Raw genomic sequence first — 14264 nt, forward strand, 5'->3', positions numbered from 1 at the left:
CCCCAAAAAAAATTTAAGTTTGTTTTTAAAAAATATTTTCAACTTCAAAATTTCAAATTTTCATCCCTATCCTCAACCCCCCACGCCCTACCACCCTCCACCCCCCACCCCAAAAAAATTTAAGTTTGTTTTTAAAAAATATTTTCAATTTCAAAAATTATTTTCTACTCTAGTAAAAATAAAAGATATTTCTCAAAAACATTTTTCATTCTAAAACCAAACACAAAATCTTTTCCGAAAATAATTTTCTACTCACCAACCAAACATGAGAAAATAAGTAAAAAATCTACTTGTTTTCCAGGAAAATATTTTCTAGAAAAACATTTTTCATGGAAGACATTTTCCTTCATACCAAACACACCCTAAGTGTAGTATATTGTTTTTCATGTAAATTTTTTTGGTACACAATTTTCATTCCTGCAAGAAGCTATTAGGATTAATGGAGAAAGAGAGATTAATATATCCTTTATTTATTTATTTATTTATTTTTATTTTTAAAACCCTTCGGGATGGCCCAGTAGTTTGGGCTTGGGACTTCCATGCATGTTGGAGGTCTCAAGTTCGAAACCCCTTGCCAGCGAAAGCAAGGGGTTTGCCTTCTGGGTCGAGCTCGTCGCACCGGGCTTGCCTAGTGCGGGTTACCTCCCCTATGTGGTTTGCGAGCTATTGCATAGGAGCGGGGATTTTACCCTGTGCGCACCCAAAGGGTAGAGGCTGCGGATTTCCCTTATCATCAAAAAAAATAAAATATATCCTTTATTTTTAATGGGTTTTTAAATTGGGTTTTGGGTTATGGGCTATGGATATGGGTCAGTGGGTAGAGGAAAATCTAATGGGTTGGAATTTAGTTTTATCCAATAGGAAGATGCCATGTAATTAGCATTAATAAAAATAATTAAAAAATAAAAAGGTGTTAGTTTTTAGGGTAAAAATGGATCAAAAAGGTGAACTGGGGGTATTTTTAACCAATAGGTGGATGAGGGGTATATTTGAACCTTTTCGAATAGTTCAAGGATATTTTTTACCCTTTTCCGATAAATAATTATTGATTTTAGCTATATTTTTTATTTATTACCATTTATAGCAATACTATGTTAAATCTGCAATATGTATTGAAAGTGAATTATGTATGCAATATAGATGTATTATAACTGTTTTTAAAAATATATTATGTTTATTTAGTAAGAAATTAACACATTGTATTATAAGTGTATTAAAATGTGTGATAAAGGTAGTAACCATCAATAAAATTTGTATTATATGTGAATAATAAATTGTTCTTTGAAATATGTATTAAAACTGTTTTATAAATGTATTAAAAGTGATCAAGTGAAAAAAACGGTTATTGATATAAATGATAAATATTTTCTTAATATAGTATATTTATGTAAGTTTCCTATTATTAATGCATAGTATGAACTTATCTATCTCTATCTAGATCTAGTGACGTGGTACGCCTAAAATATCAGCATTTATTGTTATCTACATATTTTTTTAATGGGGTGAGGGATAAGTAATCCTTACTTGGGATTTTCCATCTTGCAAAACTTTGATGGAAAAGAACAAATAAGTGGCTCTAACTTCTACCAGCCCATTTTGTTGAGCCCATAAATAAATCAAAATTGAAGGAAGTCCGTGGTGTTGACTGCTATTAGTTTTAAATATATATAATAAAGTAAGATTGTTATAACTATAGTCATATAAAAATAATCAAAAGTCATATAAAGTGTATATATATTAAGGACCCGTTTGGTAGGTGGTATTAGATAGAATAATCTATGGATTAAAATTTAGTCCATCTAATACATTGTTTGGTTACTTCTATTTAATTTTAATCCATGGATTGCTTATCCACCATATGTGGTCTTATCTTATCCCTAGAAAATGGAGGGATAACTAATTCAAGGTTTGTTAAACGTAGATAAGACCCCTAAATGACTAAACTAACCCCTTATTCATTTTCCTAAATTTATTTTGTAATTTAATTTCCTTTTTATTTATATTGGAATGGTTATAAATGTTCTTTTTTAATTCTCCAAATCTGTTTAGTGTAATTTAATGATTTCACTAATATATTTTTTCTCCATTTTTTCTTGATTTTTTTTTTTATTCAAGATAGTTTGTCGATTACCTGTTTGAACTATTTGTTTTTTTTTTTTTTAAAAAAAGCTTTAGGTATTGAACAATTTATGTAGTCTTAAATCTATGTTAAGATTAAGATATACTTAACCAACAAAAAATTAGAAATACATCGTGCCATTAATGATCTTCTTAGTAGCACATCACACCTTATAATTAATAACAATTTTATGTATATACACACACATGAACGCACGCATGCACGCGCGCGCGCACACACACACACACACATATATATATATATATATATATTTGATTTAACTATGGAATAGAAAATCCTACAAAAAAAAAAGTCAGGTCCTTCGGTTATCTACCTTGACTCAATTACATGAAATAAACACTCATAATAACACAAGGGTATAATAAGAAAGAAATTTTTTGTAGAGTTTTAAATCAAACACAAAATTAAGTGGAAAGTAGTGAACCAAACACTTGACAAAAAATAATCCCTGCATTATCAATGTTTGTACCAAACGGCCCCTAAATATAGGTAACTTGCTTCGAATTTAATAAGTTGGGCTCAAGATAATTTGAATTAAGTCAATCTAAACTCATTCAAGCCTTAAATCATTTAAAAAGAATCTTCAATTGAGCGCAATTTAATCTCTAATTTCAACACGCTTTAAGACTTTTCATTTGCATTGGTGTATTGACTGTTACTATATTGAGGATATGATGTAACACCCCAAAAATTTCTAAGTTAAGATTCGAACCATTCTTCATTTACTTGAAGGGTCATATCGGGTGATTCTTAAATTGCCCATATGTGTAAAGGTAAATTCTTTAGTGTGAGAATGATTTTGGATATTAATTAACGTAACTAACAACTTCTAGAAAAATTGAAAGTAATTTCCTTAATGTTAAGTTTTGATGTAAGATTTTACTTGAGTCAACTTTAAACGACCATATCTCTTAGAATATAAAGAGTAACGTGTCCTATAACTTATCAAATTAAAGGTATTTGAATCTTCTTTCCAACGCCACCAATTTCGCAACAATCAAATTTTTGAGTAAAAAGTTATGACCATTTAAAAAGGATCGTTTTTGTCTTTTTACCTCAATGAAAATCCTAAACGAATTTCTTGACTAATTAAAGACCCAAAACAATAAGATTTTCATGTCTTAATAGATCATTCTCTTCTCTCTCAAACCCTAAGGCAAAATCCTAAGAAAAAATCAAAGTAGAAGACTTCATTCAAGATTCTTTCCATCTTTTTCAACATTCTTCTTCAAGGTAAGTTCTTCTCCAAGAATTCCTTCTTTTCAATTCAAATTCCTCCGTACAATTATGAATCACTAATGAAAATCATAATTCTTGGCCATAGAGATTTCAAGAAACTAATTCAAGAATCTCAGGAAACGTTTGCTTGATTGTTTAACTTCAAGCTAAGTTCTTCACTTTCAATCTTAAGGTAGTAAGTTCGAGTCATCAACAGAGCAAAGATAGGAGCATATGAGGAGGAGTAAAAAAATAAAAAAGTATACAGACCTTTGAGATTGTTGATACATGACTAGCGATTTTCAAGATCAAAATATTTTATTAGTAGAAGCAGACAAAAGATGAATGAGAAAATTTGAAGTGAATAAGAACACATATTTAATTATTTATCGTTGAAAAAGCTCAAGATTTTATGTATTAGATAGACATGACATTACACTTAAAATTTAGAAAAGATATTCATTCACGTGAAAAATTATAAGGAAAAAGAAAAAAAATGAATTGTAGTTCACTCATTTATGGGCTAATCTCATTTTGTTGTGGAAGTAACAGAGTGAACCGTGGTAAGGTAGTTCGCTTATTTGTGGGCAAAATGTCCGTTTTGATTTGTAGTTTTAGAAATGATTCCTTTGATATATGGTATAAAAAAAGTGTCCGTTTTGAAATCAAACTCCATAAAGCACTGTCATAAAACGTAATTTGCAAATTTAGTATGCAAAAGCTCTGGATTGTTTTTCTTCTTTGGCGGAATAGGGAAAGGAAATGAGGTCCATTCCTAGTCCTTAATATAATAATAACTACAACTCTACAATTAGTCTCGAATTTTAATCCGGATTTGTTCAAACGGGTCAGCGGGTTTGGGTTTGAAAAGTGGGTGGGTTTAATTTTTAAGTTAAGTATTATACATGGTTAATCATAATAACTTAATAGGTTATGGGTCTATTTTAAATTAAATTAGTTTTCAAATTTTGGGTGTGTTAAGTTTGAGTGGTTTTTATGTTTTGGTCAAAATATAAGTTGATAGTATTTTTAGATTAAAAGGTGGATGAAAAATATTTTAATGTTCTTTCGTTTAATAAATGAGTTTATGATATGTACATTGTCAATTTAGACATTCGAGCTTTATCACATCATGCTTATCTAATGTTATTACATTTTTATGTGATTTGTGAATTGTGAGCTACATGTAGTACAACGTTAATGAAGCAACGAATACGGCCCACTTAAATGTACTACAACGTTAATGAAGCAACGAATTGTCAATGATCCCAGCTGGAAATCGTCCTTTTATATTCAATGTGATATATTAAAATTAAGCAACTTGTCGAGAGAAAATGACCAAAATGGTCCTTAATGTATGAGTAATGTTTTATTTTGGTCCTTCATATATTTCTCTTAATTGAAATCGTACTTAATGTATAATGAAGGTGTTCATTTTGGTCCTTAATATGTTTCACTTGATTGACATAATCCTTAATGTATAACAAAAATATTCATTTTAGTCATTTACCCTAAACATACCAGATTTATTAAAAAGAATGTTAAATTTAACTATGGACTCGATGTGGCTAACAAGAACCATCATTATTGTCTTCTTTGTTAGCTCTGATGAAAAACTTTATAAAATCTAACACAATTGTCTTTACTTTCTCTAGTAAAATTTATAATTTTCTCTTTTGCTTAAAACATAAATGAGTATTATATTAGGGCAGTGGAATAATATTTTAGGAAATTGAAAATAGTAAATTATGTTGGAGAAAGTAGAAAAAATCGTATTAGAAGTTATGAAGTTCTTTCTTTAAAGCTAACAAAGAAGACAATTATGGTGAATTTTGTTAGCCACGTAGAGTTCATAGTTATATTTAGCACTTTTTTTTTGATAAATTTGTTAAATTTAGGATAAAGGACTGAAATGGACACTTTTCTTATTATACATTAAGAACTATATTTCAATCAAGTGAAATATATTAAGGATCAAAATGAACATTGTTATTATACATTAGAGACTATTTCAATCAAGTGAAATATATTAAGGACTAAACTAAAACATTACCCATATATCAAGGACCATTTTGGTCATTTTCTCTCACTTGAATATAAAAAGGATGATTATTTACTTAGTATCATAATATATTTTCTTGTTTCAGTATCTAAATTGTTTTCAACCAAACACTAAGAGGATTTTTTCTTAATTAGAAAATAATTTCAATTGTTTAAACACTTCTCCTCATTTGTAAACAGAAGACAAATGTCAAAAAAACAGTTTTAATTTATTTCCATTCCAGAAGGATCAATAGATCAAATAGTATTCTCAAATACTTTTTAGCATAACTTGTAAATTAACGGAAGAAAAAAAGAAGTTTAAAAATGAGAATTCAGTTATTGAATAGTACAATCATACCACTGGTGCAGCGAATGAGGTTGCTCTTCTTAACCAGAGGTTCTGGATCCGAGCCAGGAGTATGGAATAACCTTGGTAGGAAGTGTTTCCCCCAAAATAGGGCCCTACATAACGCGAATCCAGAATAATCAAGCTCTAATATGGACACCGAACATCAAATAAAAAACCAAAATAAAAAATAGTACAATCATAACAAGGTATACCCAATAAAAGTGGAGGTTTTTTTCTTGCATACTCACGATAAATTAATGGCACGTACATGCCCAAAAGTTTAAGAAAACAAATACTAGTAGAAAAATAATCTTGCAATTATAGTACCTTTTATAAACAAAACAAAAAAAGGCCAAAAATATCTCTAATCTTTGAAAAAATTCATAAACATCCTCTAACTATATTTTGGTCTAAAAATACCTCAATCTATATTTTGACTCAAACATATCCCTCAAACTTAACACTCATCTGATGATTTTTCTCAATTTAAAATAGCCACGTAACTTATTATAACTAACCATGAATAGTACTAAAATACTAATCGAGCAGCTAGAAAATTAATCAAGGACGAGCTAACGTTTGTTATATCCCATAGCGGTAATTATTTAAGTTTGTTCTATACTCAAGCTTTTGTTTTAATTATATTGCATCTTAAAGAACTGTCATAAGATGTTAATTTGCAAACTTTGGATATGTGGCTTATTTTATATCGCAAAAAGTCATTATATTTTTTGTGTTAAGTTTGAGGATATTGTTGAACCAAAATATAAGTTGAGGTATATATTTTTATACTTGTAAATCATTTTTCATATGATACGGATATTTTTGCCCCTCTTTCATTTAATAAATGAATTTAAATATTTAATATATATAGTGTTACTTATATTACACTAATAATATATATAATTTAAACTCTAAATAAACTCTTCATCACAACTACTCGTTTTATTGTTGAGTCTTTTTCTCAATAAATAAATATTTAAATTATATAGTACAACATTTAAGAGTAACACCTATAATATAGAAAGAGAAGTTATTTCTCATCAACTCACTGCAGCTGCATTTATATTAGAGTTATACTTTTCTAACTGACTTTAAAAAAAGGGAAAAGGGACAAATATACTCTCGAACTATTATAAATAGTATGCAGATATTCTCCGTCATACTTTTGGGATATTGGTGTTCCTGTCGTCCAAAAATTAGAGCGTATTTATCCTTCTCTCTAACGAAAGACCAAATAAAGACATGTGGCGCAATTCTACGGAGGGACCCGTTTGACAATTAATTAGACCTAAAATTTAAAAATCGACCCATTTTTATTTAAAATCCACCCGAAACCAAATTAAAACACACATCTTCTTAAATCCATACAAATTGAACCTGCCAAGGCTAATGGTCTCTCTAAATCCTTCAAATCTTATGACCTTTACACAGAAAAAACACAACTTTCAAAGGCTACCATATAGTCTAGAATAGAGACACGATTTTGATAATTCTTGAAAGTCTTGGGTCTTCATTTGTTGCAAGGCCTGAGTGAGAGAACACATTAGGATAATGCAAAGGGAATTCATCATGTTGTTGTTATCATAAATTTCATTTCCCCTGCAACAATGCATATTCTTGCATGATCTACATATAATAGATAAACAGAAAATCACACTCACACTAAAATAAGTCAAGATCCTAAACAACAGCAATTAAAACGGGAAGAAAGAACAATGTTCACCGAAAAATTATTAGTAATTAAAAATCATAAAATAACAATAACGATGGCCGGAGTTTGAACCCCACCGGCAAGATCTGAAAAGAAAAATGACGTGAAAGAGATTATCGGAGTTGGAGCCACGCCGGTGGTTGCTGTTGTTGGAAATTGCTGAAGCTTTGAGCTTCGCCAGAGTTGTTTAGTTGGAGCTTTGAGCTTGCTGGCTGGATATGGGTTTCGTTGCTGTTCGCCTGAGCTCCGAGTTTCGAGCTCGCCGGCTGCTTTACGGCGATATGGTGACTTTTGGTTGGACTTTTGTTTGGTTGTTGCTTGCTGCTCGGCTTGAGGCGGAGGGGTATCGATGGTCACTGGTTTGGGGTCCGATTTTGGCTTCGTTTGCTGGAAAATGGAGGTTGATTCAATGGTGATTCCTGATGGCTAATGGTGAAATGGGTCTGGTTCGTGGAGGTGTTTCCGGCGGGGTTTTGGTGGTGGCAAGCTGGTTTGGAGCTGGGTGTTTTAATTTGGGTCAAAGGGTTTCGGGTGGGTTTATTTTAAAATGGGTTGGTTTTTAAATTTTGGGTTTAATTAATTGGTCAAACGGGTCTCTCCGTAGGATTTCGTCACGTGTTTCTATTAGGTTGGGTTAACAAATTATTTCTTTTAGGAACTTTCACACATTTTATTTTTTACCTGAAGAATCTTCCTCTGTGAATATACATAAGAAAAAAGTTTTTTAAAACAATGATCCAAAATGAGAATTCAATTATTATTAGCACGTAGAAGAGTGCAATACTTATTGATGTACCCTAAAAGTTGAACTTTTTTTTGCATCCCCACAAATATATCAAGGAACAATACGAATATCACTAATTTGAAGCCAATTATTTATTTTTAAATGAATTTTTGATAATACAGTTTTTTTTTTTATATTTTTATCCCAAATACATGCTAAACAGATATATCTAATTATGTGTATTTAAATATGAAACATAATTAAAATGTCAATTTATGAGAAAATCATGCCTTATCCAAATTTTAAAAAAATAAATCTCTTTTCATAAAATAATTTTCCATAAATACATATAGAAGGGTAACTTGATTTTAGACTTTCGTCTTTTTTTTTCTTAATAAATTCCTTGGGCATGATGATTCACATTTCATGTTTGGGTCTTATGATCTTTATTCGCTTTAGTTCTAATTTCTCTCTTTTGGTTTCACGTATTATCATCTCGTACTTATCACTTATTAATTATTCTGTGTTAATTGGTTATCCTACTTCAACATATTGAGGACTATATACAGAATTTCCGTGAGCTCAATATATGTTATTTTCTATGAGGTATTGATTAAATTTAAAGATTCAATTAAATTTTAATATGTTTTTTAAATATATTTTAAATTTTAATTATTATAATTTATAGCATTTTTATGTAATTTTTAATTCATGTATGTTACTCTTTCCTTCCAATTTATATGGCACAATAAAATTTGGAAAGTCAACCTAATTTTTTATATTATTTTTAAATATTTTAAATTATTAACTATTGTAATATGCAGTATTATATTTTATATAAATTTTAAATATATAATCAACTAAAATGAAAATTGAGATAAATACATTAAAATAAAGTAAGTAGTTATGATGAGGTGAATGAGAATGCAAAAACATATTAGGTTTTCCACTTTAGTTTAGCTCTTCTTCCGATCGACTTCATTCTTTCACTTTATATTTCCATTAAAATTTGAGACTGCAACCTATTTTCATTTGAGAGAAAATAGTGAAAGGTTTGAAACTCACAAATTAAATTAGCATTTTTAGTATGGTGATTAAGTAAAAACAAACGGAAGGAAATACTATTCTCATTTGTTGCTTTTTAGTTATATATATATTAGTCGCTATCGATTGTTCCCTCATAATTTTGGTATAAATATGAAACCAATTGATTCACCTTCGTCTATAACAAAATGAACTTAGCTCTACTGGTTTTGTTCCTCCTTAAGTTGGTGTTAGCCGATGAGGATGAGCTATCTCTTCCCTTTGAACTCCCAATCTTTGGCCTTGAACAAGGTGTTCAATGTGGAAAGGAAAATCCAGGCGTAAAATGTCTTAATGGAATGTGTTGTAGTACGTGGGGTTGGTGTGGAAACACAACAAAACATTGTGCTCCTGGACATTGTCAAAGTCAATGTTGGTGCGGACGGCAAGCTGATGGTACATCATGTTCAACCGGAGAGTGTTGTAGTAACGATGGTAAGTGTGGAACCACACAAGAATATTGTGCTCCTGGACATTGTCAAAGTCAATGTTGGTGCGGACGGCAAGCTGATGGTACATCATGTTCAACCGGAGAGTGTTGTAGTAACGATGGTAAGTGTGGAACCACACAAGAATATTGTGCTCCTGGACATTGTCAAAGTCAATGTTGGTGCGGACGGCAAGCTAATGGTACATCATGTTCTACCAGAGAGTGTTGTAGTAACGATGGTTTGTGTGGGACCATATCTTGTACTTCTGGAGAATCACATTCAAGCTTAGCTCCACTGTTGGTAGGTCTCTTCATATTTTTAATTGTTGTTGCTCTCGTTTTCTATCGTCGTTTTGTAAATTCTCCCTTGTTTTCTACTTTAAGTTAGATTTATAGCATTTTGTTTATTTCATCTTCTATTTTGTATTTTATCTTCGTTTGTTTTATTAATTACTCACTTTGTTGCTCTATTTTATATTTATGTATGACTTCTCTTAATTTATTCGGATTGATTATATGCACTTTTCTAGAATTTTGAATTAGTTATATATGTTGTTACTTTGTCATATATATTTGGTTATTTTTATTATTTTGTTATGTTGATTACTATTTACATGTTGCCTATTACTTTTTACTGCTTTTGTTAGTTTTATGTGATTTTGTGTAGGAAAAGTTAAAATTGGTTGACTCTCATGTTTATAAAATATATTTAATTTTTAAGATATTATTATTTTTCATTTATTTTGATTCATATTAATTCATTACTACACTTTTACTCATATTTGATTTTCATTAAGATTTAGACGTCTGAATTTGAATGCACGTCTAAATGATTAAGATCTTGTCTCTAAATCTGAACACTGAATTATTAAGACGGTTTGTTTTCAACATCTGAATGTACATAGTTTACTTATATCTACATATATATAATAAATATATAGTTTAAATAAAATTAATTAAGCATTAAAGTTAATAAAATTTAATCATTGTTTGATGAAAAAAAAAGAAACACTTATACTTGCTATTGATCGATGGTGGAGATAGTTTGTAGTAGTGGTGGTAATCGTAATAGTTGTTAGTGGCTAGTAATGATGGTGACGATAGTTGTTATGGTGGAGATGATTGGTGTTGTAGTGTTTGTCATAATGATAGTGATTGGTAGTGGTGTTGATGGTTGTAATGGTAAAGTTTGTTGATGTTAAAAGTTGGTGGTCTTGATGATGGTGGCTGAAGAATGTATTGTGGTTGATGATGTGTTTATGCTAATTGGCGTTGTGCTATTTATGATGATGGGGATGATTGCTAGTAAAGATTGACCACAGTGGTGTTAGTTGCTAATAGTAGTAGTGAAGATGGCAGTGTTGGTGGTGGTGATAGAAGAATGTATGGTGGTAGTTGGCGGTGGTGATAGTTGTGATGACGAAGTTTGTTGATAGTACAATTGATTGTAGTGGAGGTAGTGGTACTGAAATTAAAGTGGTGACGGCTATAGAGACGAGGCTGGTGGTGTAATGTATATTACACTACAAAAAAAATAGCATTTAGCGACTGACGAAATCCGTCGCTAATCTATGGTATTCCGTCGCTAAACCGGATTTGCGACGGATTTTGGGCTGTTAGTATTTCGCTCGTTAGTAATCTCTTAGCGACGACAAATTATTCCGTCGCAACTTTAGTGACGGACTATTCCGTCGTTATACTTATATAGTTCGTTGCTAATTCCATAATTAATTTCGTCATTTCAAATAAATTCGCGATGAAATTTCTGTCATTAATCTGTCACAAAATATTCTACTATTTGAGCCAGCATATTTGCCACTAAAATGTTAATAAATTCGCGTCGGAATTTCTGTCACTAATCCGTCACAAAATATTTTGTTATTTAAGCCAGCATATTTGCCACTAAAATGTTCCGTTGCTAATCCGTCGCCAAAATTTTATCATAGCAACGACCAAATCGTCATTAAATTTGTAGCTAAAAAATTTCTTGTAAAATAATTTCATTTTTTTATTTTAAATATACATTGCTGAAATAAATTAATAACAATTACTAAATACCTCTTAAAATAACAAACATTCATATAAAATATTATTTAGAGGGTTCAAAATCTGTAGATAGCAAAATCCTAATCACATACTTTCACTGCAAAACATCAAAAGCAAGTCATCAACTATTGTTATCAGACAATTTGTACTTTTCAAAAACACAAACATCCAAAAATTAAAGCTAAAGGAGACTAATTAAGGGATACCCTCATCACTTGAAACTAAGGGATCAACCTCGTCCTCATTAGTAGCAGCAGGAGGAGGTACCATGGGTGTCACAAGTGATGGATTGTCAATGGGAGTAACCACTTGCTGTAGCCGCTCCATAATAACCGGAAGAAAATGAGTAGTAAGGGCAGGAATCATTTCCTTCACAAACACATCCATATTTCTTGTCGTTGTTGATTGAGAAACTGAAGTTGCTACAGATGATGAGGCACAAAGATTCTGCCCGTAGTAAGTTTTTGCTTCAGATCCAAGACCGTATATTCTTTTCTTCTTTTCTCCCCCGGCAGCTTGGTAGTATGCTTCACATTGATCAATATCAAATTGAGAGGTTGTTTTTTCCCGTAATATTTCTTCATATTTTTCCTGTAATAAATTGAGATAGAGAGAAGACATTAAAGATTAGGAATAAATTTATAATGGAAGGGAAAGGCAGAAATGTTGTATGTCTAATTTAACCTTGGATAATAGTTCTTATATTGGGAATACCCAAAGCTGCTCAGGACATTTTCGTGAGTACATAACTAACCGTAACATCATTCTATATTTCTGCAGGCCATTCATCAACATTGTAACTGACTTGATGTATAAGGAAGACATACATCATTCTATATTAGCAAAGAAAAAAGATGTGCAGGCCATTCATCAGCATTAATGCTATGTGATACTCACAGGACGAGAAGTATAAAGCAAAGGTATGTTACAAAAATAGTGACCTAAAAGATTATCATTGTTCCATCTTACATATTAGCAGCAGCTTGAATTGTGAATATCCTGTCTGTAGCAAATCTTGATTTCCAATTTTAAAAATCTTTTTGATAGGATATAGCAAAGCTAGAAGGTTAAGCATTATTTTATTATGTCTGCACAAGTGTTTCATGACAATTGAAAGGATTGTTGTGGTTATAAGTGTCACTTGAATATCCCTAGCAGTAGAATGATTCTATTGTTTCTTTTTGTGGTATGCCAACGTGTCTATGCAGGTATGCATAGATGTGATTGTTCAAAGACTTGGGGATGCTACAACAGCTGCAATGTACAAGCTACTCTTCAGCACTCTCAGTGGCAAGGCATCAGCTGTTTCTCTATATGCCCTGCCTATGTGATACTTAGTGAAACTAAAATTTTGTCTTATCTCGACTTAAGGGTAAGGATGATGAACACAACAAACAATCGCCTAGTTAGAATGGAAGGAACTTTAACAAAGAAAACAACACAAAATAATACTTCAGCAACTTGAAACATGTAGCTTTTTGACTCGTTTAAACTCAACTTCTTAGTTACAGCAAACTGGAAACAAATAACTCGTAATGTAGGATAACAGGGCATGTACGACCATTTATGCTTTCCTATAGAAAATGATTTCGGACTTCATGACTGAACCACGACTTTCACAGCCAACCAAAACAGTGAAATAAGAGGACTTACAAGGAGACAACAGGCAAGCAAACAACATGAATAGCAAACAAGATACACCACTGATTTACAGTCTAATAATAAGTCGAAACACTTTCAAAAATTTCTAACATCTGAACGAATTACAAAGATCAAGAAGTAAACAGTCCACACATCAGTTGAGCAGCAAGATAACAATATCCAACCATGAAACTAAATTACTGTTCATTTTCAGCCAAGTTTTCCCTTCTAATAAGAAATGACATGTATATATTCTGATAGGTTTCAAAGTTTTGGACTTACATGGACAATTCGAGAGCGTTCGCCAACAAAAGATTTACCATCATGACCATGCGTATGGACGTGTAAATGTAACTCACTTGGTGTTGGATCTCGACCCTTTTCAATAGCCTTTACAAAAGAAAAATCACTTTTTAGATACAAAAATATCGATTGCATAATGTGTATTTAGATACAAGTGTATATATCAGACAACCTAAAGATGTTACTTATATAATTTGTGAAATATATACTTACAAGTTTCTTGCGATGCTCTCCAATTGAGATAGAGCCACCTGTGTGAGTCCCAGCAGCAACTTCACGGCCACCACGACGATTCTTTGCATTTGTTTTTGACTTTTTCTTGGACTCATTACTTCCCCAAAGTTGTGTCCATCTTTCCCAAACATGCTCAGGTACAAAACCTGGCCTAACTCCTCCCCCTTTTATTTTAGAAATAAAATTTCTGTATTTTATAGCGGCCTTGACCAACCAGTGTCTCTTCACTTCACTTTCACTAATAGAAACATCCCAATAGAATTTTTTCTGAAATAAATTTTGAAAGTAATATATCAATATCCTATCTATAAGTATGAATACACTTTCCAAACTTATCTA

General features: G+C 31.3%; 1 protein-coding gene across 1 annotated transcript; it reads right to left on the reverse strand.

The window, feature by feature from the left end:
* Window positions 1–11771: 11771 nt before the first annotated feature.
* LOC102605751 (uncharacterized) lies at window positions 11772–14216 on the reverse strand (the record flags this gene model as incomplete). The annotated part of the gene is made up of 3 exons (XM_006367796.2): window positions 11772–12338; window positions 13671–13778; window positions 13905–14216. Coding segments are annotated over 3 exons (816 nt in total), but the record flags the coding sequence as incomplete, so codon positions are not given.
* Between the last annotated feature and the right edge of the window lie 48 nt (window positions 14217–14264).

Source organism: Solanum tuberosum, unplaced genomic scaffold, assembly GCF_000226075.1.
Source record: "Solanum tuberosum cultivar DM 1-3 516 R44 unplaced genomic scaffold, SolTub_3.0 scf00960, whole genome shotgun sequence".
Taxonomy (NCBI): Eukaryota; Viridiplantae; Streptophyta; class Magnoliopsida; order Solanales; family Solanaceae; genus Solanum; species Solanum tuberosum.